A 25,007-nucleotide genomic window follows, 5' to 3' on the forward strand; every position below is an offset into this window, starting at 1 on the left:
TTATTACCTTTATTCTCGTAGTATATGGCGAATAATTTTGTTATAGAAAAACATCGTCTGAAGGGAGAATTTTTTTCTGCACTGCCATTAAAATAAAATGAAATCATAAAATAAAATAAAAATAAATAAACAAAAAGTCACTTATAAATATGATTTACGGATTCTTATACTAAACTTTTTATTGTTATCGATATTTTTTTTTTTAATAAAACATTCGGTTTGCGACTTGGAAATACATATTTTATTATTAAGGGTTTGTATTTATGTTTAACATAATATTATTCTTAACTATATTTTACATACATACTTATGTACTTACAGGTATTTTTCCTATATGTATATATATAAATATGTATGTATGTATGCATGTACTTGATGTCTTTCGCATGCAACGAGCGTTCTTGCCCAGTTATTTAATTGTTTGCATTTATTTATTTTTTTTTATTTCACGAAAATAATTACTTAGACAATAAATAAGATATTTTGATAAAAAAAGTTCAATAGAAAGGTAAATACTCTTACATAACTATAGTACCTAGTATCTATAGACTATTGCACGTGTAACCAGTTTTGGTTTACTCCGATTTTATGTCCATTTAAATATATGTATTTCAAGTTCAAATAGACATTGGATGGCCTCAATGACCCTATTGATTCTCTAGATAAATGTAATGTAATTGAAACTTTAAATTAACAATTACGACAATGCGCCGACAATGTCAATTGGGTTTTTTTTTTTTGTCATCGCTTTGTCATACACACTTTTTACAAGTTCGCATGCACTCGGCCATTCATCATTTGTATGCAATTTGTGTTATCTTTTGATTTGCATTTTTTGCACGAATGTAATAAAATCGCAATTAAATTTCTTATTGTACTAAATAGTTATATTTGATGTTTTGTTGTTTTTATGTGTTTCATTTTCGAGGTCAAATAACTTAGTTAAGATTATTCGATATAAATACATATGTATATATGTATGTATGTATATTCATGTGTGTGTATTCAATTAGTTTAGTTGTTTTATTTTAATTTTTTTTTATTTTTTTTTTTTAAGGCAAAAACAATAGGGAAAATGTTGCCTTTAAAATTAGACATTCGACTTCACGAAACGAAAACACGCGAAGAGCCCTAAAAAATCCGCATATATTCCGAAAACTAAAGCACCGAGAATCGAGAAAAAAATACAGAAAAAAGCTGAGCGCACAAGTCCGAAAAAATCAAATGGATGTAGGCCAAATGTTTAAAAGACATGAAGAAATCATACTCAACTTCGAAACTGTTGCACAATGAGGGTGTTCACACTTGCCACGTTATCAGGTTATCCGGTTAAAAATTATTATTACCACATGACTAGGCAGGTGTGAACAACCTCAATGTATTTTTGATTTTAAATTGCAGAAACAACTTTTGCTTACAATTTCAACCATTGAGGAATCGTTTAAGCAACGCTTTGTTGAGAGCTTTTGAAAGTTGAATCGCTATACTAATTTATGCGTCTTTCTTCGTCCTAAATAGTGTTGTTATACTACCTGAAATTGAAATTTCACTGGACCTTAAATAGTAGAATTCCCTCCTGGGACCTCTTGAGAATTTGATACGTCCAGCTGGATACCTCATTTCTACGCCGATGGCTACAAGTTGGAAAGATGGGTTTGAGCACTGGTTTTCACTGACTCGCTGCGACATATTCGCTATCGCAGCTGGCTGTCGGATTTTTTGGATAGTCTGATCTGAGGCACTTCCCAACTAAGTCAAATAAGAATACTTAGCCAGTTAGAAAAGCTTTAAATTTACGGTGCGTGGTTTTAATGTACTATGTATGTACATACATGCACAGATAATCTTCAACGTGAACGGGCAAAAGAAAAAATTCCATCTTTTAGAAAAAGCTCGGGTTTGCACCAAAACAATTACCATTTTCGATTTCACTCCGTTGAGTTGGACAATGCAAGGCCAAGCCGTCGTTTCTTCTTCAACCTACTGAAATTCATAAATTTTTCAACTTCGATATACATTATAATTTTTACAATATTTATATTACTTTTCGATAACTAAAATAATTAAATTATATTTATGGCCTATGGCTAATAATGTAATGTTGGACATTAATCTGCCCATACTTATGCATAATTTACACTTATTTACCAACTTTAATTAAATAACTTCTTCAATTTTCTTCGACACTCCATTCTGTTCTACTTCTACAATTACATATGTATATATTTATCTGCGTGTAAACTTTCGAATAGCAAGAAATCATTAAAAACAAATTCAATTCTAGTTATATAATTTTTTAGTTTCTTTGTATGTACATATAAAATGGATTTTTGTCTATATCACAGATAAATATGCATATGCAACATACAAAGTCCACGTAACATACAAGCATATATGTACATATATAAAACTGTACTCATGTACTTATGTAATATACACACTAGACCGTACCAGGAGTAAAAGCTCGCCGTACAGCCCAGAGTCTAAAGTATTTTTGCAAGGCAACTTCGAAAGCTTCTTTTATCTTTTCCGTTATATCTTCGGCATTTACAGTCGGATTTTCAAGTATGATATATCGATGTTCTTGCCTCAATGAGAAAAATTGTTTTATTCCAAAGTTCATTGGCCTCAAGGACCCCGTTCTAGTGCCTACCCACCAGATCTCACTTCTTACCCCCTTAAAGAGGCGGTAAATTAAAGCTTACCTAAAATCATTAAACTTTTGCTAAGAAAGTATTCCGATTATTCCTATTTAAACAAAAAAAAAAAGTTGTATAGCCAAATTTTTTTTCGCCTAGTTTGGTCGAATTTTGTCTTATCCAAATTACCTTGAAAAAATACTTTGGACTCAGGGATGTATGATGAACTTTGTTTGTTACAAGGTTGTCAGGTGGTACGGTCTAATGTACATACATACATACCTACACGTGCATGTAAATATATAATTTTTTCTTCTTTTATTTTAACAAATTTTCTGGCTTGCAGGCGCATAGAAATAAATGTTCGTATTTACAAACGATACAAATAATTTATTCAGTTTAGCTACTTATGTACTTACATATTTACCTATGCACATTTAATCGATTTCATTCAGGACCGTAAGGGTTATGTTCTTTAAAAAATATATATATATAATTTAGCCTTGAAACTTGGAATTTTATTTTTTCGGCAAAAATTCATTTGTTAGATTATAGGGGATTCAAAACGGTCATAAGAATAGATTATAAAGGATGGCCGATGAAAAATATTAAATTTTATCATAACTACATATTGAAAATTATCGAAAAAATAAGAATCCAAATAAAAGAGCATTCATGTTATTCACTTATATTCACAAAATAACAATCAAATTTATTCTAAACAAAAATAATGACTCAATATGAGGGTTTTTTGGTCCCTGTTTTTAATTTTTGTCATGTCAATTTTTCCGGCAATATTCTTCCTCTAAACCGCGTGCCGATTTAGGCCCAGCTGGCTCATATTTAGTAATAAAAAATGTCGATTATTTAAATGTAACTTAATGACTAAGTTGACGAATTGACGTCGTTACATTTCGCTTAAAAAATCTACTAAACAGCTTACGCGTACATTTTAGACGTATATAATTATGGCTACTACATTGCACCCTTCACCCCCCTACAACTACATCATACTTCCCTCTCCCACCGCCTTTAGCGATGCTTCACCGACGGCGCAAACGCTTGCATGCTATAGTACCGATCGGTGTCGTCCTTCGTAACACTCGTCACGTGCTGGAATTGACATGGCTGCGAAATTTGCGATTTGGGCGGCAACGGAGCTGGCTTCACGCGCTTCTGTTTCTGCTTCTTCTTGCCCGGCAACGAGAGCGCTATATTCTCCGGATTACTCACCAGTTTGTCTATGTGATGGTGCAGCTCTCTTGCCGAATCGGTTGAATCGAAACTAAATCCGATTAGCTGTTGGTGGTTCTGTGACAGGCACATCGTGTGAAAGGATGGACCGGCGACCCGATAATTTGACAGATTATCGATGCGATCCGACCAGAGTGCAAAGGAGGAGCCCCGCTCGGCCAGCACAAGTGTGACGCGTGGTATGGAGCGTGCGCGAGCACTGCCGCGATCATGCAGCACGACTGGTATGCCGGTGAAGACGAGACGCCAATCGCCCTCCTTGCCGGTGCCTTCGTAGAGGTTGGCCAGAGAGGAGCATACGAAAATTTCAGTGCCCAGACCGCCGAAGAAACTCTCCACTTGACCGCGTTCATATTCGGAGAGATTTGAATTGCTCGTAGTATCGATGCTCAGAGTGTCGGCATCCACGTCGGAGCCAATAAAATACGAATTACTGTGATTGTTAACTGTATTGGTGGTCGATGTGGCGGTGCGCGTGTTTGTGTGTACCGACGAGGTGTGTGAATGCGCCGCCGACCAATCGGGATTAATCATCAGCTCATTCTGCTCGGAAGAGTTAGTGCCCTCCGAGGATTCGGATGGTGGCGCCGAATCGCCAACGGAGCCTAAGCGACGACGTTGCATGTGGGGGAGCTGGAAAGGAGCAAAGAAGAAGAATATGAGCATTATTATATTAAAGCTAAATGGTAATTGAAAAAAAAAAACAGATTGAGTTTATTTAAATCAATCGAAGTTTTTGTAGAAATTTTAATACATTGAAATTGTATGTATTATCCTTATAGCTAAATAAGACGTCACTTCTTCTAGAAAGCAAATACAGAGCCCACTTGTCCGACGACCAGAGAAATCTGGTCTGCGTCTATTTTGGCAAATGATCAGAACATTATTCGGCCATAGCTTAACGCGAGGGTATGCTAGTAGAATGAGCCTGCCGGTCAATGACTTCTGCCGCAGTTACCATAGTGAGGATGAAATTGAAAGCATGGTGCTACATATATCTCTGACACCGTGCTGACCTAGTCTGGACTAGAACAGAATTATTTCCCCATTACAAAGTGTTTGAACTTTTGGCGGTCTTCAGTGCAGCAGGCACTCATGAACTCTCTCGTTTTTTACCGACTTCAAAAAAAGAGGGAGGTTATCAATTCATCGGAATATTTTTGCATATATGTTGCTACCGGATAACTTTAGACCACGCGAACCGTTTTCGACAATTCGTTTTTCATGGGAAAGGTGGTACCTTAGGGGTGGAACAGTAATTTGGTTTAGTTCCAATCATTGGATCATGACGAAATTAACGGTACTCCTAAATTTTTATATGGGCATTGAAGTCGGTTGTATTTTCGGCCTAAAAATTACTTGTATTAATACGAACACTTATGGTTCTATTTCTAAATAAGCTAAGTTGAATTGTGAACCATATTACGATCCTTAATTGCACTTTCATAACTAACTCCAATGACCGTATCAGCCTTCTATGCCTTTTGATATTTATAGTCTGTAACTTGTAATTAGCAGGGGATCCCCCCTTACTGCCCGTCTGCAGAGGATAAAATTTATATCTTGGAACATATTTTAGAATATAAATAGCCAATGGAGACCACTCATTGCTCTTCAAGAGCAATATACTATATCATAGCTTATATCTTGCCATCTATTGCCGGCCATTTGACAGTTTGACGAATACATTTTCGCTATAAAAGCAAAAATTTAGCTTTTTGTATTAAAATATTTGTTATTTTGTACTTGGATGTAAAATAGCTTATTTTCTAAATTTGTCAAGGGATTAAATCCGGCAAAAATACGTTTTAGAAGTCATCTTACAAATGCTTATATTAAGATATAGAAAGCCCACATAAATATTGCCACTGATATAACTTATGTATTCTGTATTTATGTATTATTCTGAGATTTAAACAACTAAAGCAAGGCAAAATAAGAGTTTTTTTTTATTTTTATTAATTTATTTATTTTTTTCATGTTGCATGGTGAGCGCGTTGAGCTGAAAATTGTGCAATCAATTTCCGCTCTAAAAAATTCAATAGTTATGAACCACTTACGTAGTAGTTACCTATGTATATACAAATGTACATATTGCACATTGAACTTCTATGTTTGTATAACTTTTGATTGGAATCGAACGAAAAAAAATTAAAATCACCTACAAACAAATGCCTATAAATAGACGCAGTTGTGATGCAAACTCAACACCAAGTAATATGTAAATCAGCAGACAAATTAAAGCTAAGTAAGCCTTATGGATATAAAAAATAATATTTAATAAACAATTCAATTGAAAAATTACGAAAAATAATTTTTTTTTTTGTATAAAATCCTAGACTGCATAGTATTTATAGTCGTTTGTACCCAAAGTGTTACGTCCCCTACTGAAATTGCACGTCTTGCACGTCGAAAATTGCATACTTTTCAATTAATTGTGTAATCCATAAGCTGCATTGCAAAGCTGAAAGTTCGCATTGTAAAATTTTTATTTTTCCATTTCTGCTCTAAATTGTCTGATATCGCTTGCAAGGCCTTCTTCCTCCCTTTACCGAGAAATGAAACTTGGATGTGTAAATTTGTTTCCCTTTTGCTTAGCTTCGATGTCACTTGCATGAGTGCACCCAAAATATTTGCACACAATTTCTTGTAAAATACAATTTCCGCACACATTTTGAAAAGGAAACCTTAAAATTTAGAAAATGTGCTCGTTTACATATTAATCCCAGGGAACATTTTAAGGATTTGTGGTGGGATGAATATGAATAAAGGGAAATTGACTTAATCTAAGCACTTACTTGGAGAAAGAAAAGAGTTTGTATGTACGTGGACATTACAATTTCGATTAAAAGAAACGAATTTAAAATTTTGCTCGAGCTGATTTTTTTTTTGTAAATTTTACTCACATATCGCACAGGTTTTTCAAAAAGGTATCAACTCAAAATTTATCATTTTTGGCTTTGAATTTCAGTATAACAATGTAGCTAAGAGCCGTCTAAGGAAATTCGCTTAAGTAAAACTTTTTAGCATCTTTGAGAAAAATGCCAAAAATTAACGGTAAGTTCCAGCTACTTCATACTGGCACTTTTTAATACTAAAATTAAATGAACTACAAAACTGCATACCAAAAATAAATTCCAAATTTTTTATAAAGTTTGTTGATTTTTGTAAATATTGCACAAGGATTGAAAAGAAATAACCATATTTTTATAAAAAAAATTACAATACAATTTAAAAAATAATAAAATAAATAGTAAAACTTGTCAATATGTGGGTGTCGTATAGTTATGATAAACAGTTGGGGTATTCACAGCGGTGTCGTCAGGGTCGTATTGTTATACATATGTCGTAAACTTTAAAAGCTCAAATAAATGTTTAGTGAACTTTAAACCACAACCCACTATTTTTAACACTGTGAAAATTAATAATATGACTATATTTTCTGAAATATATATTTCATTGATAGAATGTATATATGTACGTTCATAAGCATTAGCCCCTTGGGCATACATATATACGAGCTTTTGTTTGAAACATTGGATAATACATATCATTAAATTACTGGGAATCTGCATTGGGCTCTTCTGAAACACAAATCCTTCTTTGTTTTTTAACTTATTTCCAGATATATTTTTCCTTCTTGCAAAAGCACAGAATTTCAAACTTTATTTCATCACATTGACAAATGAATAAATATGCAGAAAATTTGCACACTGGAAATAAATAAAAGTACCTAGTATGTGTATGTATAACAAAAGTTGTTTGGATAATAAAATTTTAATTTTTTTCAGCTACGGTGTTCGTATTTGTTTTCTATGCTCTACATAATTCTTATGTAATTTCAGTTGATTGCTCTATAAAAATATTTATTTACTGCTATTTTATATTTTGTATGGGGCACATTGGGCCAATACCTTCCAACTAAACTCACTCCAATCAAAACTGGAAGCAATTTTCATCAATAAGATATNTTTTTTTTTTTTTTTTTTTGAATACAAAAGGATGTGCAGATAATTTTCGCCGACCAAAGTCATTGTCCAGCACTGTTCCGAGCTTTGAAATTTGAGAAAAGGGACCTGCACTTCGACCCACCACAACCCATCCTTCCCCATCGTTTTAAAGGGCACCATTCAAAACCAAAACGTACCAGAACTAAAGTTTCAAACTTTATAAAACGCATAGAAAAATTCAAAAAAAAAATTCAACGTTTTTAATCTGAATTTTTAAAAAATTGTTGGGTATGCCCATAAAATTTTTGCATAATAAAGTGCAAGATTGAGGTGGCTAAATATTTTTTTGCAGACGGCATGAATTTACTTTGGAATAAAATGCGCAATACCGTTCGCAAAAAAATACAAAAATCAACGCCAGTTTTATAATTTGCACTTGTTATATCAAAAAAAAAGGCCGGCGGCAAAAAAATATTAAAAATCAACGCGAATGCTTTTTTGTTATGCAAAATTGTATGGGCTATAAAACTACAAACCCTAAAGTTTTCTAAAAATGCAGAATAAAGACTTCGAAAATTTGATGCAAATAAGTGGAAGGTTGGTTTCCAAAACTATATCATTGTCATTCAGTTTAAAAAAAAATTGTATTTGTTGACTGTGTTACTGATTTGTTGCTAAACTTGAGTGGTTTTTTTTTCAAACTCAAAATCTTCCCTACTTCCGTGAAGACGCAGCGAGTTTTTTCAGATTGTTTTGTTAAGTTTCATAAGCCAAAAACACTTTCAGTTTTATGTACAGAAATACTCGTTCGGTTCAATGAAATTCTTCATGGAATGTCTGGCCCCCATTGCCCAGGAATAGCTGCGCCCTTGCATATATCCATGTTATGATATGCGTATATCGCGTATTCCAATCTGAACACAAGTTCAATGCCAACTAGCAATAAAAACAAAAAAAAATGATTAACTGTTGATGAAAATGACATACTTGGCGTATGAGTGATTTCTATTAATAGATAAGTGCAGGTCTATATGTCTATATGTCTCTATGTACACACACACACATAAGTAGAAAGCACAGTGAAAGTACAAACGAACGAAATTCAAATTCACTGTCTAGGTTACGTATACGCCGTGTAGCGGGTAATGGACATTTTTCCGCATGAATGTTGCTACGAAACGCAGAGCAAAAACAAAGCCAGAAACTATAATATTTAATACGTATCTAACTGCGAACATTGACAATTCAATATACCCGCAGCACAGTGATATTTGATAACCATTTTGTGCCCATAATTAAAAAAACACTTTATATTCACATGAATTCAGCTTTTCAGGGGCTTTGAGGTCGCTGAATTTGAATCTGAAGTCAAAATAAAAGAAACCAAAATGGCCGATCCAATATGGCGCTTAAAATCTAAAACGCAATAATTTTGTTAAAAATAATAATAAGAATGGCTTAGGTATATATTATATATGAGTTATTGGAGTCGCTGATAAAAATAACTAAAAACAAAATGGCCAATCCAATATGGCGCCTCAAATTAAAAGAAATGTGTTGAATTTGGAAAATATTTATTAAATTTACGTAAAATGTAGTTATATTTTGTTTTTGTTTTCACTTTGTTTTTAAACTTCTTAAATAAAATTGCTTTTGAGTTATAATATAATCATGTTTACGTTTATCATACATTTTGTATTGGTGAAACCTGGAGAAAATTACTTATGACATTTTCTTTTAACTGTTTTTATTAAAAAATTCACTTGAATATTTCATTAAATACTAATCAGTTGAACATATTAAAACATTTTAAATTAAACCTTATATAGATGAAAATCCTATTTACAATATTAAAATCGATCGCCCCTGTAGCTTTTGGCGTTCTTTTAAACTTTAGCATTTACATTTTTACTTTTCAGAGCGCTGCGTCAACTAACACTTTCACACTGGTCATAGAAACAGATGCAGAGAAGGTCAAGATCTGTCATGGACATACTTCGATAGCTGAAATATCATTTTAGCCAAGCAAAGAGAATAAAACCCCAAAATCGCCACTTTATTTTTGGATTGTGGCCACGAATTGGGAACAAAAATATCACTGTGCGCAGTTAGACATCTTTTTGCTATAGAAAAATAAATTTTCCAAAATACACACTGACACAATGGATTTGTTTTGATTTGGACTTGGTTTTCGTTTACAACTCCATTTATATGCATTTTCCAAAATTGTTTTGAAAATTTTGCATCCTTTCGACACTTTTGTATACAATCAGCGCCCAATTACTATACCAATTATTATTGCTGTAACCGCCAATCAGTGAACCGCAATGACAATCCAAAATTGCACGCAAGCCTCCTTTATTTACTTAAATGCCAAATTCGAAATTATTCGCCCGCTAATATTACCACCAACTCCGCGTGTTTCCATGCACCGCCAGCAATTGGCCGCAAAAGCAAATTAACCCAAATTAATTAAATCAACAAATCGATGAAGTGTGCGCGCATGTTTCAATGCCACTCCAGCAAAGCTGGGCAAAAACATTTGCAGTTATCTACGCTCGCCCCTCGGCCACCCGCTACAGCAAATAGTCTCTAAACGCCGACATTCGAGTGTTCGAGTATTTACTTAGGAAATTTTGTGCATTGAAGTGTAGCCACAAAGCTGTGCAACTCCAACTCTGTAACTCTGTAGTGCACCCGAGTGTTAGAAGTAATCACATTTATAGCGCAATACCAATAACAACAAAAACGGCGCAACAATAAAACGAACGCCAAACGCTGCAGCTCCCTTAATCGTCCCAAATTTTTGTGGGGCGCATAGCAACTTGTTGTAAAGTTTATCGATAAAACTTTGCACAGAAAATGGCAAAAAAGTGAAATAATAAAAAATGAGTAAATATGCATAGTTACGGTGACCATAAATATAGATTCAAAATGAAGGACAATTTTTCAAAAATACGCCTACATATATTTACGTAGTACAAAAATATCAAAAGAGTATTTATGATTCTAAATTCTTAATACATTTTAAACTTTAAAAACGAATCACCTTTTCTTCTATCTATTTTTACATGAATATTTATAAAAGTATAGTAAAACATATTATAATTACAATAGCTTACACGAAAAGTGAAAATCTTTAAAAGATTATTTTATAGGCAAATTTTGAGTCGTTCAAAACGAAAACAATACCCTTTTTTTGTTTTTTGATACTTTTCAAAGTTATTTGTCAAAAATCGACGTCATGAATCGACGTAAACGACGAGTTACAAAGGTATTTATGTGCCCTTTACAAAAATATATAATTTGTGCAGATTGCGCTTCATGGCATCTACATTTCTAATCCGATTTTCATTATCTTTGGCTCAAAATGTACTGAGATTTGTTCATGAGATATTGAAAAAAGCTACGAAAAGTACCAAAAAACACTTTTTTGAAAAAATCCATCCATTGTCCGATAATTTTAAAATAACGAATAAAATGCGGGACAAATGCAGGACACTTGGAAAAAATCAGTACATTTTCAGGTTTTTTAGGTCTGAAAAACTACGCAGGACCGACCTTTGAAAAACAGTACGGTCCTGCAAAAAACAGAACGGATGGTCACCGTATGTATAGTATATGTATCTATGGAGGTTTAGCTTAAAATTAAAAAAGTGTAAAAAGTGTAAAGAACAAACAATGTTGGGCGAATTGTGCGCAATGGTGTATAAAATTCGTTGGTTTGCAAAATCATTTCAATGCGCCGCTGACTTCATAAATAAATGAAGTGAAATCATCTGGCATAGCAAGGTATGTATGTATGTATGTATATATTTTACATATATTTGTACGATTGGCAGTTATGTCTACCGTCATTTACGACCATCCGCTCATACCGCTCAGCTATTTGGCCCTACGACTGAGCCACCCACGCGTCACAACAGCATAAAAACACCACCCACATCCTTTTCTGCAGCCAGGGTGCGCACTACTTCTAGACATTTTTCGTCGAAATAAGAAAACTGAACTCAAGGCTAAATGTGCGCGTATTTAATCGCTCGCTTTACTTTGTATTAATAAATAATTGGCATTTACTTGCATTGGGCGGCAAGGATAAAGATATTGATGATGACGCGCTTGAAAAATGAACCGTAAAAGGTTGGCTTTTATTTTTTCTACTTTTTGCAGCATACGTATATTTTATGGGAATTCGGAGTGTAATGACCTCGAAAAAATTAAATGTTATTCTCCAATACTGCCCATCGAATGACATGCGGCTTTTAGTGACTGAGTAAAGTAACCGAAAATGATGAGTGCCTTTTCAAACTAGCAATCTTTTAGATACCTTGCTCGTGACCTATTAAAAAGAAAGGTAAACACTTCACCTAATTTTCAAAAAAGCCTACTACTTAGGAGTAATTCTTGACAGTAGGCTGCATAAGATTGCCAACACATCGGAAAGTAGAAGCCCTGACGTTCAGTTATTCTCTATAGAGTCTTAATATGGTAGCGCACAATTGTGTACATATAAGCGGCGCCCATTGTTCCCACTACCAAAAGCGCTCTATACGCGATCTTGTACATATTAATTTCCGCTTAACCTAATTGCTCGAGAGGTGGCCATTATTGCTGCAGTAAGACTTAAAGAGCAAGCTTGGTCATGTTGTTCGAATGGACTCCAACGCTCCATCTCTGAAAGTGTTTAGTTGGCTTTTCCGATTGGCGTCGGTTGGCACAGAAGAGGAACGACCGGCGTACTTTGTTGAAATCGGCCCAAATCGTTTCAGTGGTTACAGCCCCAAATAAGAAGAAGGAGTCAACCAGACTCATAAATTGTGAGTTCAGCGAAAGTAACAAAGTTCACATCGAAGTCAAAGTATTTGTTTTTAAGGCTCAGAAAAGCGTCATATTTCAACCCCATTATGACTCCTAACTTGGGCTTATATTGGTCCCTACCGGCAGCTTTAAGTTAGTTGAAAAGTAATGCAGAGTCAGACAATTGCCTACTGCCTAGGTCATCGCAATGTTGAAATAGTCAGTTGGCTCCATTAAAAATTAGTCCAAGTAGAAACCACCTCTCATAAAAATACAATCGCCGTTCGGAGTCGGCGTAAAACTGTCCCTCCGCTTTGTGTGACAACATCAAGGCGCACGCCACAAGTTGGAGGAGAAGCTCGGCCAAACACTAACATATGTGTAAGCGCCAATCTATTATTATTATTAGAAACCACCTCTGCTGATTGGCCGACAGAGGCACTTCTAAAAAGGGAAATACGCTATTTTTTCTGAATCTTTTTTAGTTCAAAATGAGGATTGATCTCAGAATTCTGTGACATTTCTGTTCCTAAATGCTTATAGGGTACCGACTATTATATCCGCTAACTCACGTTGGATAAAAATCCAAAGTTTTGATACCAATTCGACAGGATTGGTACTGCAAACCAGGCCTAATAACCTTTAGTTGGAGTGGAAGGGCGTGTCTCAAAAAAACACAGTCTGGAAGAACCTTTTGGACTGCCCGACCACTGTAATGTAACAGTATATCAAGCGAAGTGTTGGCTATACAGGGTACAGCATGGGACACGATCAGACAAATTTCACAGTGCCAACGAAGTGTTTTTTGTAAGATTTTCAAAATCTAAATGGATCGGTAACTTTCTATGGTAACACAACGTGCCCTCATTGACTTGTGTGTCCTAAGATTCAAACCAAATTTAAATATTACGTTCTGTTGTTTAGCAAGTAATTAATTTATAGCCAGAAAATTATCTGCCGGGTCTGCTAGTTAAATACAATAAAGTGGGTATTTTTCTATGTATACTTTTCCCACTCTTTCATCTAGTGTTTTAATGTTGAAAAGTTTTACTTATTTTGAATTTAATTCAGATTACTCTTAGCGCCTTTTCGCCTATTTAAGCGTCGATGCCGTGCTAAAGCTTTTCGCCACATCAACTGTCAACTGCTTTGACAGCGAAAATGTTACGTGCCATCAGACTGACCATTTGTCACACCAAACTCACCACGATCCCCACAGACACTGGGAAGAGCAGTCATGTCACAGCAGTGTTGGGAAATGAAATTGTTTCTTCAGTACGAAATCTATACAAAAACTGTACTTTTCGACTGTAAATTGTATAGATTTTTTAATTTGCTCATATATTTTCTTAGTACATGCATACATACATTCCTTTCAAGACCAATAATTTGATGGTATTCATGGGAAATTTTATGTAGGTACATTTAAATATTTTACACTTTCCACATAAATGTGTATACACATATTTTAAGGTACACATCTTAACAAACAGATTTTTCTTTAAGTTAGTATGAATGGATAAAAGAGACATCTTCTTTGAATTCAATACTAAAAGCTGACATTTTAATAGTATTTCAAGTGCTTATCAAAACTTTACAACAAGATTGGCCCCATTTATCTTGAAATTAATTAATTTTAGTTATTTGTTTATAAAAATGCAGTTTATACTTTAACAAAACTTGTATAAATCCAAGCTTCAATCTTTGCGAAACTTTAAAGAAATCAACACAAAACTTTCGAGCTTTTCAATTCGATTTCCTAGAAATATATATTTTGAGTAGGCAATTTTGTAGCCCGATCAATTTAATTGTGCACAAGTGCACTCGGGTATAAAAAAAAAATCCCGCAGTAAATTTTCAGAGCTATATATGTATTTGTAGTATTCATCACAAAATTGTACTAAAAATTATATTGTAAACGAGATTGTATCAAAAAAGTACAATTGTACCAAAAAAGCCAACACTGGTTCACAGCCGTTCATGTGTCAAGAACATTTTGGTAAATTTTTCAAATTTTTTTGCAGAAAGGTTCATTTTTCAAAGCAATTTACGGTGAACGCCGGCATGGCATAGGCACACATACATATTTAAGTTTGTACATATATATATTCCCTACTCTATGCTGCATAAATAGATATCCGGTGTGTCTACTTTGTTGGTTGGCTAAATTGCAACAAATGATAACCAGCTTTTGTTTTTGCTTTTGTATTAGCAACAACTGCCCGATTTTTTCGTCTGGTGATGGCAGTAATAAAAGTTAATAATGGGAAACCACACAGATAGCCACTGTACATAGGATCGCTAGAGAGTGGAAAGCCAATGGCCATGCCGCCAAGTGTTTATATACTTATATTCTATTCGTTTGGTTATTGTATGTTTTTGTTGCTTAGTAGCCAAGGTCAGTGAAATGTAACCGAAAGAATAGGCAAACAAAGGCAACCGAGATTGCATCGATGCAACATTCGACGGCAGGCAGGACAGCTGAAAAACGTCAGCTGTGCAAACCATTTGCGCTCAACCATAGAGGCCCGTTTTCCCAAGCAGAACTGCAACCAATTCATGGCTAGCTCCAGTTACTCCACATTTTGCATTCCAATGACCAGCGTTCCCATTTTTCATGCAGCACGAATATTTTCTACCCACTTGGGGACACTTTCCTGCCACCCCACTATCACTTAGCTTGGCTGCTCGCTGGTCCGGTTGTTGGTCTCTGTTTGCCGCTTCAGCAAATTGTGACAAACACGCTTCCATGGTTCGTCTGTCCGCTCTCGTCAGCACGTACATACATACTAACGTCAGTTGTCCTGCCTGTCGCGGACAGTTTGCTTTTGTGCCCTTCGACCGTGGCAGTGACACTTTTCCCGACGACAGTCAAATTAATTTCTTGTTTCCCGGCTTGCCATGCGTTCCACATTGTTGCCGACAGTTGTTAGTGGCTTTATTTTTGTTGCGCGCTATTGTCGTTTGTCGGCTACAAAAAAAAAGCTTTATGATTTGCTGATAGCCACAATTTTCGTCAAATCCCACATGTGTAGGGCGCAGTGGCAAGAAAAACTTTCTGACTTCATACACTTTTGCGCATTTAACATGGAAACGTCCAATTAAGTGGTTAGCGAAAAAGTCACACAATTGTTTTATGAGACCACATGCATATGTATAAATGTATTCGTACGTGTGTTCGTTCATTTGCGTTCGAAAAATCACAAAAATGTTTAACTGTTATGTAACACTGGAAATGTTTTGCTGTGGTGCTTTTTTTTTAATGCAACGCCTATGTATTAACGTTTTAGGGCTGTCCAAAGTTTTTAACTATCGAATCTGCCCATCGTAGTCATGTGCTCAGTGTTGCAATACTAACTCTGTGCTTAAATATTCTGGTCCAATCTTCTCTCCCGGACAATCGTGTTTTACCCACTAGGAGGTCTAATTGTAGTCTTATCAACGCGGAATTACAAAATCATACACGTAACTATTCCCTCGATTGGTACTATTTGTCTGCAGCTTTCCGACATGATCAAGTACTTGGGCCAGGTCCTAGATAGGAAGCTGTCACGAAGCCCTAACTTCGACTAAATAGTGAGACATGCCGGGTGGAATTCGCTCTCCACTTGTTAGGCATCTACGCTGCGAATCACTTATCGCTGTAGTGCATGTTGATATTGCAGACATCATTTCCAATCGTGATCAGAAAGCAGACTCCGTAAAGCCGGATGCCTAACAAGGTCAGTGCCTGCGTACTCCAAAATTCTTGAGGATTTCAATTTCGTGCCTGTTCCGCTTTTCCTCTAAGTATATTCGCTACAGGGAAGAGTAGTTGGGGCGAAGTGGCTGAAAGGAGGGAACGGCAGCACATATCTCAAAAGAGCCGAAGCTTGAAGGAAGAATTGGTGCGGGTCTTCTGTCATGAGCGAAAACTAGAACTTGCGCAATTTCAAGGTGTTTCTTCCCCAGGGGCATCGGGTTGATGCTTCCCTACACGCTTACAAGTCCACAGCTCTCGCTCTTAGTAGGGTATCTGATCACTTACTGATCGAAATTCAAGCGGTTAGACTAAAGATTTGAAATGCTTATTGCCACAGTTACCTGGATATTGATGAGATGGAATCGCCTGAACGCTTTCCACTAGACTTTCCAGTTTTCGCCATACTAAGATTAAGGTCCTTGACTTCCACTTTATAACCAACCCTGAAAACAGTGCAAATCCTATTCTTTTGAGACCCATTTGAAAGACATTATAATTATTTCGTTACAACATAAAAGAAGAGCTGCAGATTATTTCTGCATAAATAATTAGATTTTTTTTTTTAATTGGCATTCTTCCTGTAAGCGAGCGGTATGTAGTTCAAATATCGGACATCCCTAATAAAAACCGCTCTGACTGCACAGTTTGCGAAAACAGTTTGATACATACCTATATTTAATTGGCCTAATATTACCCAAAAAGGTACGCCAGTACGAGCATTGTGGAAATTGAAAATGATTGAGTACTCGTTAGCGGAAATGCGGTGTGATCGCAAGTAATGATTTTGAGGGCATTGGACCGCGATGATGGGAATGTTTCAGATTATTTTCATTGCGATTTTTCAACTGAAGCTTGTCCATGTCGCCAGCAATTATTATGTTTTGCAATTTAATTGACAACAATAAAACGAAACCACTTTTTCTAAAACGACAATTTGTAGCTTTTACTGTTTATGGATCAATGCAATGCAAGGATGAATTTTTCCACGCACACATGAAAGTTTTTCACATTTGATTAACCGAAATAAATTTGCGTGCAGAGTTGCATTTCTGTCAACACTACAGAAGTTTGTTGAGCAAAATTTGAATCCATAGTCGCGCCAAATTCCCATTTGAGCATAAACGTCAAATCGAAATGTCATGCAAGACAAATCTTGGAATTTGAGTTAGCTTTTTACGCACGCCGTTCAATTTCGCTTAGTTCCATACAAGTTGTTTTTGCATGAGAAATTTTTGACAGTAAACTGCCGGCGTGCGTGAATAGAGTGCCAGGTGGGAAGTGAATGGTCGATGTTCTGACAAAACAAACAGAGAGAACTATGGTGGGAACACTTAAGGCCGGTCCACATAGAACTTTGGCGTTGGCTTTGGCGTTGGCGTTGATTAACAGCTGACTATGAATACACACAATTATATGGACATGTCCACATATCAACGGCAACGCCAACGCCAAAGCTAACGCCCACAAAAAGATGGGCATCTCTCATCTTTTTGCGCGCGTTGTCAATCAGCTGTTGCAAATAAATAAAATTATGTGAAATATTTTTAATTTTTAATCAAATGTAGGTAAGAAATATCAAGTTTCATGCAATTATTGATATGAAATATTAATTTATCTGTCGTTAGTATTTAAATCTAGTGCTCAAAGCATTCGCTGCCAAGCGTTGATTGTAGCAAGCATACTTTTAACGTGCGTTCTGTCAAACTAACGCCAAAGCCAAAGCCAACGCGAAAGTTCTATGTGGACCGGCCTTTAGTCTGCTACTGGAATTGTGGGCATCTGGTCAACTAGAGGAACGCTAGGCGACAACCTGGGAGAGCCAAGTGGCTAAGTCCCTCTGGCCACGCTTCGAAGAAGCTTGTAAAACCAAACCAAGCGCTTCTCTCGATACTGGTGAAAGTCCCATTGACTAAGTGGCTATTGCGTGATTGAATCCTTAGCATATCCCATTCCCCCAAACATTAAATGATATCACATACATATTTATAACCTAACTTACCCCAATCTGTCGGTGACAAATCTTTTCCAAAAGTACCTCCCATAGACCAGAAGAGATAAGATGAAACATTTACTAACTAATATTATTGCGTACGAGTATGTATTTAGTACATACGAATATATTTTCAATTTTCTGTGCGAGGGCATTGAATTGATAAAAACCTAAAAACGCAATAATTAAAAATCCTCACCATGCAGTTTGTAATTAAAATTTTTTTCTATGAAATGAAATGAAAATGAAAGTGCAACAAACAGAAAAACAAAAATGTATTTATCTTTCGTCGGCGTTAATTTTAGCACCATAAATTTCATCCATTGTTTGCGGCTGTGGGTACTTTAATTGTCTTTTTTTTCCGAATAGGACCATTGCCATTCTTCGCATTTTTTCGTAGATACTTAATGAAAAGCGAAAATTCAAAATTTTACTTTAGCTATTCGCAGACGCACATACCAACACATTTTTGTTTTATTTCATCGATTTTTGCGTTCAACAGTTTCACACTCTACCGCTTTGGGATGGACTTTTTAGCTACTGTATGTATGTATGTATGTACATTCCAAAGCATCGCTCTATTCATTCATATTGCATGTTTGTTTAATTTCTTCGCCGTTTTTTATGCTGCTTGCTAATCGCAATTATTTATTAACAATTATTTTTTTTAACGGCTAGTCATTCCATTTGAGGTTCAATGTTAACACCCATCTAAGCCACAATGCCTGCCTTCAATTGCTCGCTGAATCGCATGGCTCGCAAAAAAGGCGCTAATAATGAGTGGATAAAAACTTACATGAATTGTAATTATTATTATTGCCAGCTTTGCCAGCTTAATTTGCGGCTTTCAATAATTCGATTATCGTTTAGATATTTGCTAATTAAACTTGTTTTTGCTTTTCCTTTTGACAGCAGGCGCTTACACAACTCGGGGTGCATGACTAAAATTTCAATTACAAAGTTTTTATGTGTGTGTGTGTGTGTGTGTGTGTGTGTGTGAAATTTAATAACAAATATTGAAATAATGCGCTGTTTTTTGGCAATCTATAATCATTTGGGTGAGCTTTACGTACTTGTTTTTTATTTTAAAGTTATGTACATACATACATACATACTCGCAAATCAAGCGACGTATACATATGTATGTGCATTGGTTTTTAAATATTTAGGTGTTTCACAAGTTGTCGTAGGTGTCGTATTGTCGTATGTCGTAAAGTTTTTAACGGCTAAATAAATGTAAGTAAAGAGGACTTGATCCCAACCAACTATTTTTTAACGGTGTGAAATTTCATAATTCGACTTTTATGGTAGCTTGCGAATCCCTTAAATATAGCTTTGGCCATCTAAAGTTTACTACATACAACAATACGACAGTACCTTGTGAACTCCCTAATTATCATTAAAATTTGATTTTCGACCTTTAATAGGTATAATAAGGTATACCTATATACATATGTAGGTTTAGGTTTTCTAATTTATGAATTGTAGGTATTCCGTACTTATGCCTAATTGGGCTCAACTTATACCAGCTTGCGTCAAGTCAACGTTTAGTATATTTATGGCTTTTCTTACCGAAAATCTAATGATAATGCGTTTACGGCGTCAATCAAGAACAAGAAAATGCTGACCGAAAGTTTCAAGATGCCACATGTGGTTCAATCAGGGGCCGAAAATAACCATTAAAGACCAATAACGGTTATAATATAATCGAAAAAATGTCGATCAACAATTTATATAAAAACTAAAAATCGAAAAATAAAGATTATTCTTGATCGAAAAAATAAAAAACCAAAGGACAACGGTTAAATCTCATCGAAAAAAACTAATCCCATTTTAGTGGTTAAATTATGATATTTATTATAAAGATTTTAACCGTTGCGGTCTCGCTGTTCAATGTTACTACTACTTTAGAGAGCAATGTTTTATGAGTTAAATCTCGAGCGAGGAAAATGCTCAATGAAATTACAAATCATTTATAATAACAAACTTTTTCGTTCAAATTTAATGTTATTTGTTGATTTTTTTCGTTCAAAAACTATCGGAATTTTGAATTTGAATTTTTCGCTTGAAATTACTCGTTTTTCGGACTTTTTTCAATCATAAATATTCCTTATTTTTTCGTCAAATTTAATCTTTTTTCAGTTAATTTTTGTTAGCATTTTTAACCGTTATAGTTTTTTTTTGGTTTTTAGTGCCCTTTTTCTTGACTTGTTTTGCGATTTTTAATGCATTTCCGTGCCTATTTAGGTATTTTGTTTTGCCTTTTTTTATGATTTTTTTCAGGTTCTAAAAATGCGTTTCACTTAACTTTGTAACGGAACCCTGTTTCAAAGTTTCTAGCAGTTTGCTTCCCCTGACGAAATCTATAACGGTGGTTTGAGTTAGATTGGCGGATTTCCCACGCGCACCACAGCAGCAATCACTCAAGCTAAAATTATAAATCTCTAATTTTCTACGAATGTTCTTACATACATACATACTCGTATATGAATACCGGTTTACAGAGACCTACAATGTACCTACTAAGTAAATATTGGGAATATCGGCTAAATATAGTACATTTTTAAGAAAAGATATATGTATGTATTTTGTTTTGTGTTTTTGTTTTTTCATTTCGTCAACAAAAAAAATCGCAATAATGGATTGCACGCGCAGCGCAAACAAAACAACAACAAACAATGACTTCGATTGAAACCGACATTCACAAGCAACAACAACGAATGCAAATTGCATGTAAATTAGCACAACTCAGTCAGATTTTCCTCAAAAAAAAAAAAAACGCAACAGGTAGCCCAGGCATTATTAGCGTACGAGTGGATGCATATATACATATGTATATATATATGTATGTAGGTACATGTCTACTTGAATATGGAATACAATGGGCAACAATAACAACAACGGATATGTCATTACTAACAATAATCACATGTGCAACCCCAGACTTGCTGATGCTGGTGACAGTGCAAAAACAACAAGAACAAACATATTTGCTAACGAAATTGGCAACGAAAAGCAGCAACAAACCATGGGAAAAAAGTTAATGATCTTATTTGTCAGTTAATGTCAGTTGCGAAATTAGCGAGTTCATGTGAAAGCAATTCTTAAATTAGATTAAATTTACTTTTAAGATAACAACAAAATTTTGAATGTATAAAAACTTTAGAAAAAAAAATGGCTTCTACGGGTGTGAGTACTCAAAACTCGAAAAATACTATTCATGCATATTTATATTTGTGCACTTATATGCTGTATATAAATGTGCATTGGGGTGGTCTTTAAAATGTTAGCATCTAAATTTTGTATCAATCACCCATTTATTTTGCTCTATTTACAAAATAAGGACTTCCTCGAATATTTCAAAATGTTAAACAAATGTTTAGGGGTCGATAAAAGGGTTTGAAAAAATTAAAATTTTTTGTGAAGATCGCAAAAATTCTATAAAATCTTGACTAAAAATATGTACACTCAGTCATATAAATTCATAAAATGACTGAGTTATAACTGCTCAAAAACAAAATTTTAGCGATTTTTTTTTATTTAAAATCACCCTTCACCCTTACATACAGACTTACATATGTACATAATTTGAAATTTTTACGAAATAGTGGTTGCATAAGAATTCACTCGTGTGCTGACGAACGCAAAAAAAAAAATAATGCTTAACAACATTTCTGTTCTGTTTATATTTGATGCCGACCAGTGCCGAATATCCAGGTGCATAGTTAATGTCACAACGCAATCATTATGTACTCAGGCTTATAATATTTTATTTTTTTAACTTTGTTTTTTTTTTTTTAATAAATTAAATACAGCTCAGCAGCTGCGCATAAAAATTGCAATAGGCCTTAAAGCTAACAGTGTGTGAAGTCAATATTTTTATAAAAACTTGTTCTTTGTTTTTGGTTTTGTTGTTGTTACGTTATGTGCACTTTTCAGGTTGGCACACATTTGTGAAAAAGATATGTATGTATGTAATTGTTTCCAGTTTCCATAGCTGCGCCTCGCATACAAAATGTGCGAATGCCTTTATATGCAGGACTTTTAAACAATTATTATAATTAAAACTTTGTACTTGTTTGAAATACAATATTTATTTAGTAGCTGCAACCTTTCAAGGTTAAAAGTTGTGCACATGGAAAGCTTCAAGTTGGAAGTATCTGTTTGTAGATCCGCAATACAGAAACAACAAAATAAAAGTTGAAGAATGGCACTTTAATGTAGTGCATTACAAGTTTTTCTACCTGTGGCAATTGTAGCTAGTTATCAAAAAAAAACATAAATAAAATAACTCAATTGAAGATACAAAATCACATTTGTTTTTGCAATACATATTGACAAATACTATTTTCAACGGAAAATTAAAATTTTAAATTGTCTTTGATTGGCCGTTTTCTCAATTAAATTTTAAAGTTTATCTGTCCTTTAAACATAAATTTTGTTCTCAAAAGCTACTTGAGGAAAGGGCCTTAAACAACAACAACTTAATTTTGCTAATATGTAGTATTATTAATTATTTTTTTAACGGTTTTTCGAATATTTCGTTTTCGTAAATCCAACGAAACAAACAAAAACAAAAACCCTGCACTAACGAAGCAGCGAAGGAACTGAAACTTGACCTTATCAGAAAAATATTTTTATGCTATTCGTGTTTAAATATACATAATTTCGCGTTGATGCCGCGGCTGGTTCGGATGTGGCTAATTTTTAAGTTCAATTTTCAATCTCGGCACGGGGTTCGCACAATGTTGCCGGCCAAAGCGCTCAAAGCTCCTGCCCTATACTAAACTATATTAAATAAACTAGAGGCCTAAAATAGCATAATCGCAATGGCATATCGACAGGTCCATTTCGAGACATAACGCGTTCATCAAAAATATTTCCCTCAATCAAGTCAATTATTTCACGGGCTGTATAACGTGTGTCCGCCGTTCCGTTAGAAAAATATGTCCAGTTCCTCTTTCTCAAACAAAAAATTAAGAGATCCTGACTCCCTGCAGCATTGTAAGCAAGCACGCGAGCTTCGACTTGACTAGAGCGGACCAGGGACTGTGCATCTGCTAAATAGAGCAAGGGTAGAAATGTATTTTGAATTGTAGCAACTAGTTATTAATAGGCATATGTACAGTGAAACCCGTTTAAGTACCCCCCGCTTAAGTACCTNAGCTCATAAAAATTGTTGAATATAATTGTTATAAGGCCATAAAAATAAAAAAAACAAATAACTTAAGGACGAGCACACCTAAAAGTTAAACATTCTAATAATAGAAATATTAACAAAAACCAACAAAACCAACAACCACATGATCAAGTGAATTGCAGCGGAATAGCTGCGCTTGATTGTAGTTGGCTTAGCAAAGTGAAATAGTGGAAAATAAGCAACAAGAATTAACAAGACAAACTTAGCACAGTGCGTAGGCAACTGGCTGAGTCAGTGGTGAACGTCGGTTCGAATCCTACTGAAAGAAGTCTGATGAGGAAATGTGGTGATTTCCGAAATAGCTATCACTTCTACCATTTTTCAAATTATTGTTGCTTTTCCACAATAAGTTTTCACTAAAAACGGCCTCGAGCTCAATAAAAATTGTTGAATATTTTTGGACACCGTGAATTTTTTTTATATAATCTGAAGAAAATCCCTCTGTTAAGTACCTCCCCGCTTATTTACCCAATCCGCGTAAGTACCTAAATTTTTCGTGCCCCATTTACAATTTTACTTGAAATTTTCCCCTTTTAAGTGCTCTTTTAAAATTCATTAAAATATGTACGTATTTTGAAATTCAGTAGCAGCGCTACACACCTTCGGTAGAAAAAATTCTAAAAAAATGAACGATAAATTTTAGCCGCTTGAAACTTGCACATTATTACACCTAAATTGAATGGGCTATAAAACTGTATACTCAAAAAGCACTTCTGAGAAAAAAGTATGAAATTATGATGAATCGTTCTTTTTTTAAGTGTTCTACAAAATCTTAAGCTTAGTTTTATATGGTATTTGTTAGGGAATGAACTGTATTTTAATTGATTGAAAAATCTCAAAAATTAATAAATAAACATACACAGGTGGCAAACAATATCATTTTGAATTTGGTACAAAATGGTACACTGAGGGAAATAATGCATAGTAAAAATGAATATATTTGATTATCGTTTAAAAATGTTCGTATCTAAAAATAATATTTTCATACAAAATTTATTACGCACGTATTTGACTGTTCACATGTGAGTATGAATATGTAAGTCTACATACGCACCCCAAGCATGCAGAGCGCCGCTCTGAGAGCGGTCACAACACACACATACATACATAGTACAAATCGCGTGCTGTGGTGTTGATGGATATTCAACATTTGAAAGCAAATTTATATGTCTGCGTGTAGCTGAGTGCGCAAAGATGCTTGCCACAAGTTGTTGATATCCGGAGATGGTCGGGTTCGAATTCCACTACAGGCAACATGCAAATACATTTTTTTTTAGTTTTTGTCTTGATTATTCACTTCACGGATGCTTTTTCAGTACGAACGCGGTCATTTTAATATGCGCGTAATTGAATTGAATATTTACCAATATACGGTACTTTCGTTGACGTTTATAGTAAGATCAATTACGTTTCTATTTGATTTTAATATTTTTTT

General features: G+C 34.8%; 1 protein-coding gene across 1 annotated transcript in view; it reads right to left on the reverse strand.

The window, feature by feature from the left end:
- Positions 1 to 221: 221 nt before the first annotated feature.
- MESR3 (misexpression suppressor of ras 3) overlaps positions 222 to 25,007 on the reverse strand; it is a 37,624-nt gene continuing 12,838 nt past the window's right edge. The window contains exon 2 of the mRNA XM_017628536.1: positions 222 to 4,526. Coding sequence (XP_017484025.1) covers positions 3,672 to 4,526 — 855 coding nt within the window. The 3' untranslated portion in view covers positions 222 to 3,671. The remainder of the gene's footprint in view (positions 4,527 to 25,007) is intronic.

The sequence above is a fragment of the Rhagoletis zephyria genome, unplaced genomic scaffold, assembly GCF_001687245.7.
Source record: "Rhagoletis zephyria isolate East Lansing unplaced genomic scaffold, Rhagoletis_zephyria_1.1 Rzeph_scaffold_06016, whole genome shotgun sequence".
Taxonomy (NCBI): Eukaryota; Metazoa; Arthropoda; class Insecta; order Diptera; family Tephritidae; genus Rhagoletis; species Rhagoletis zephyria.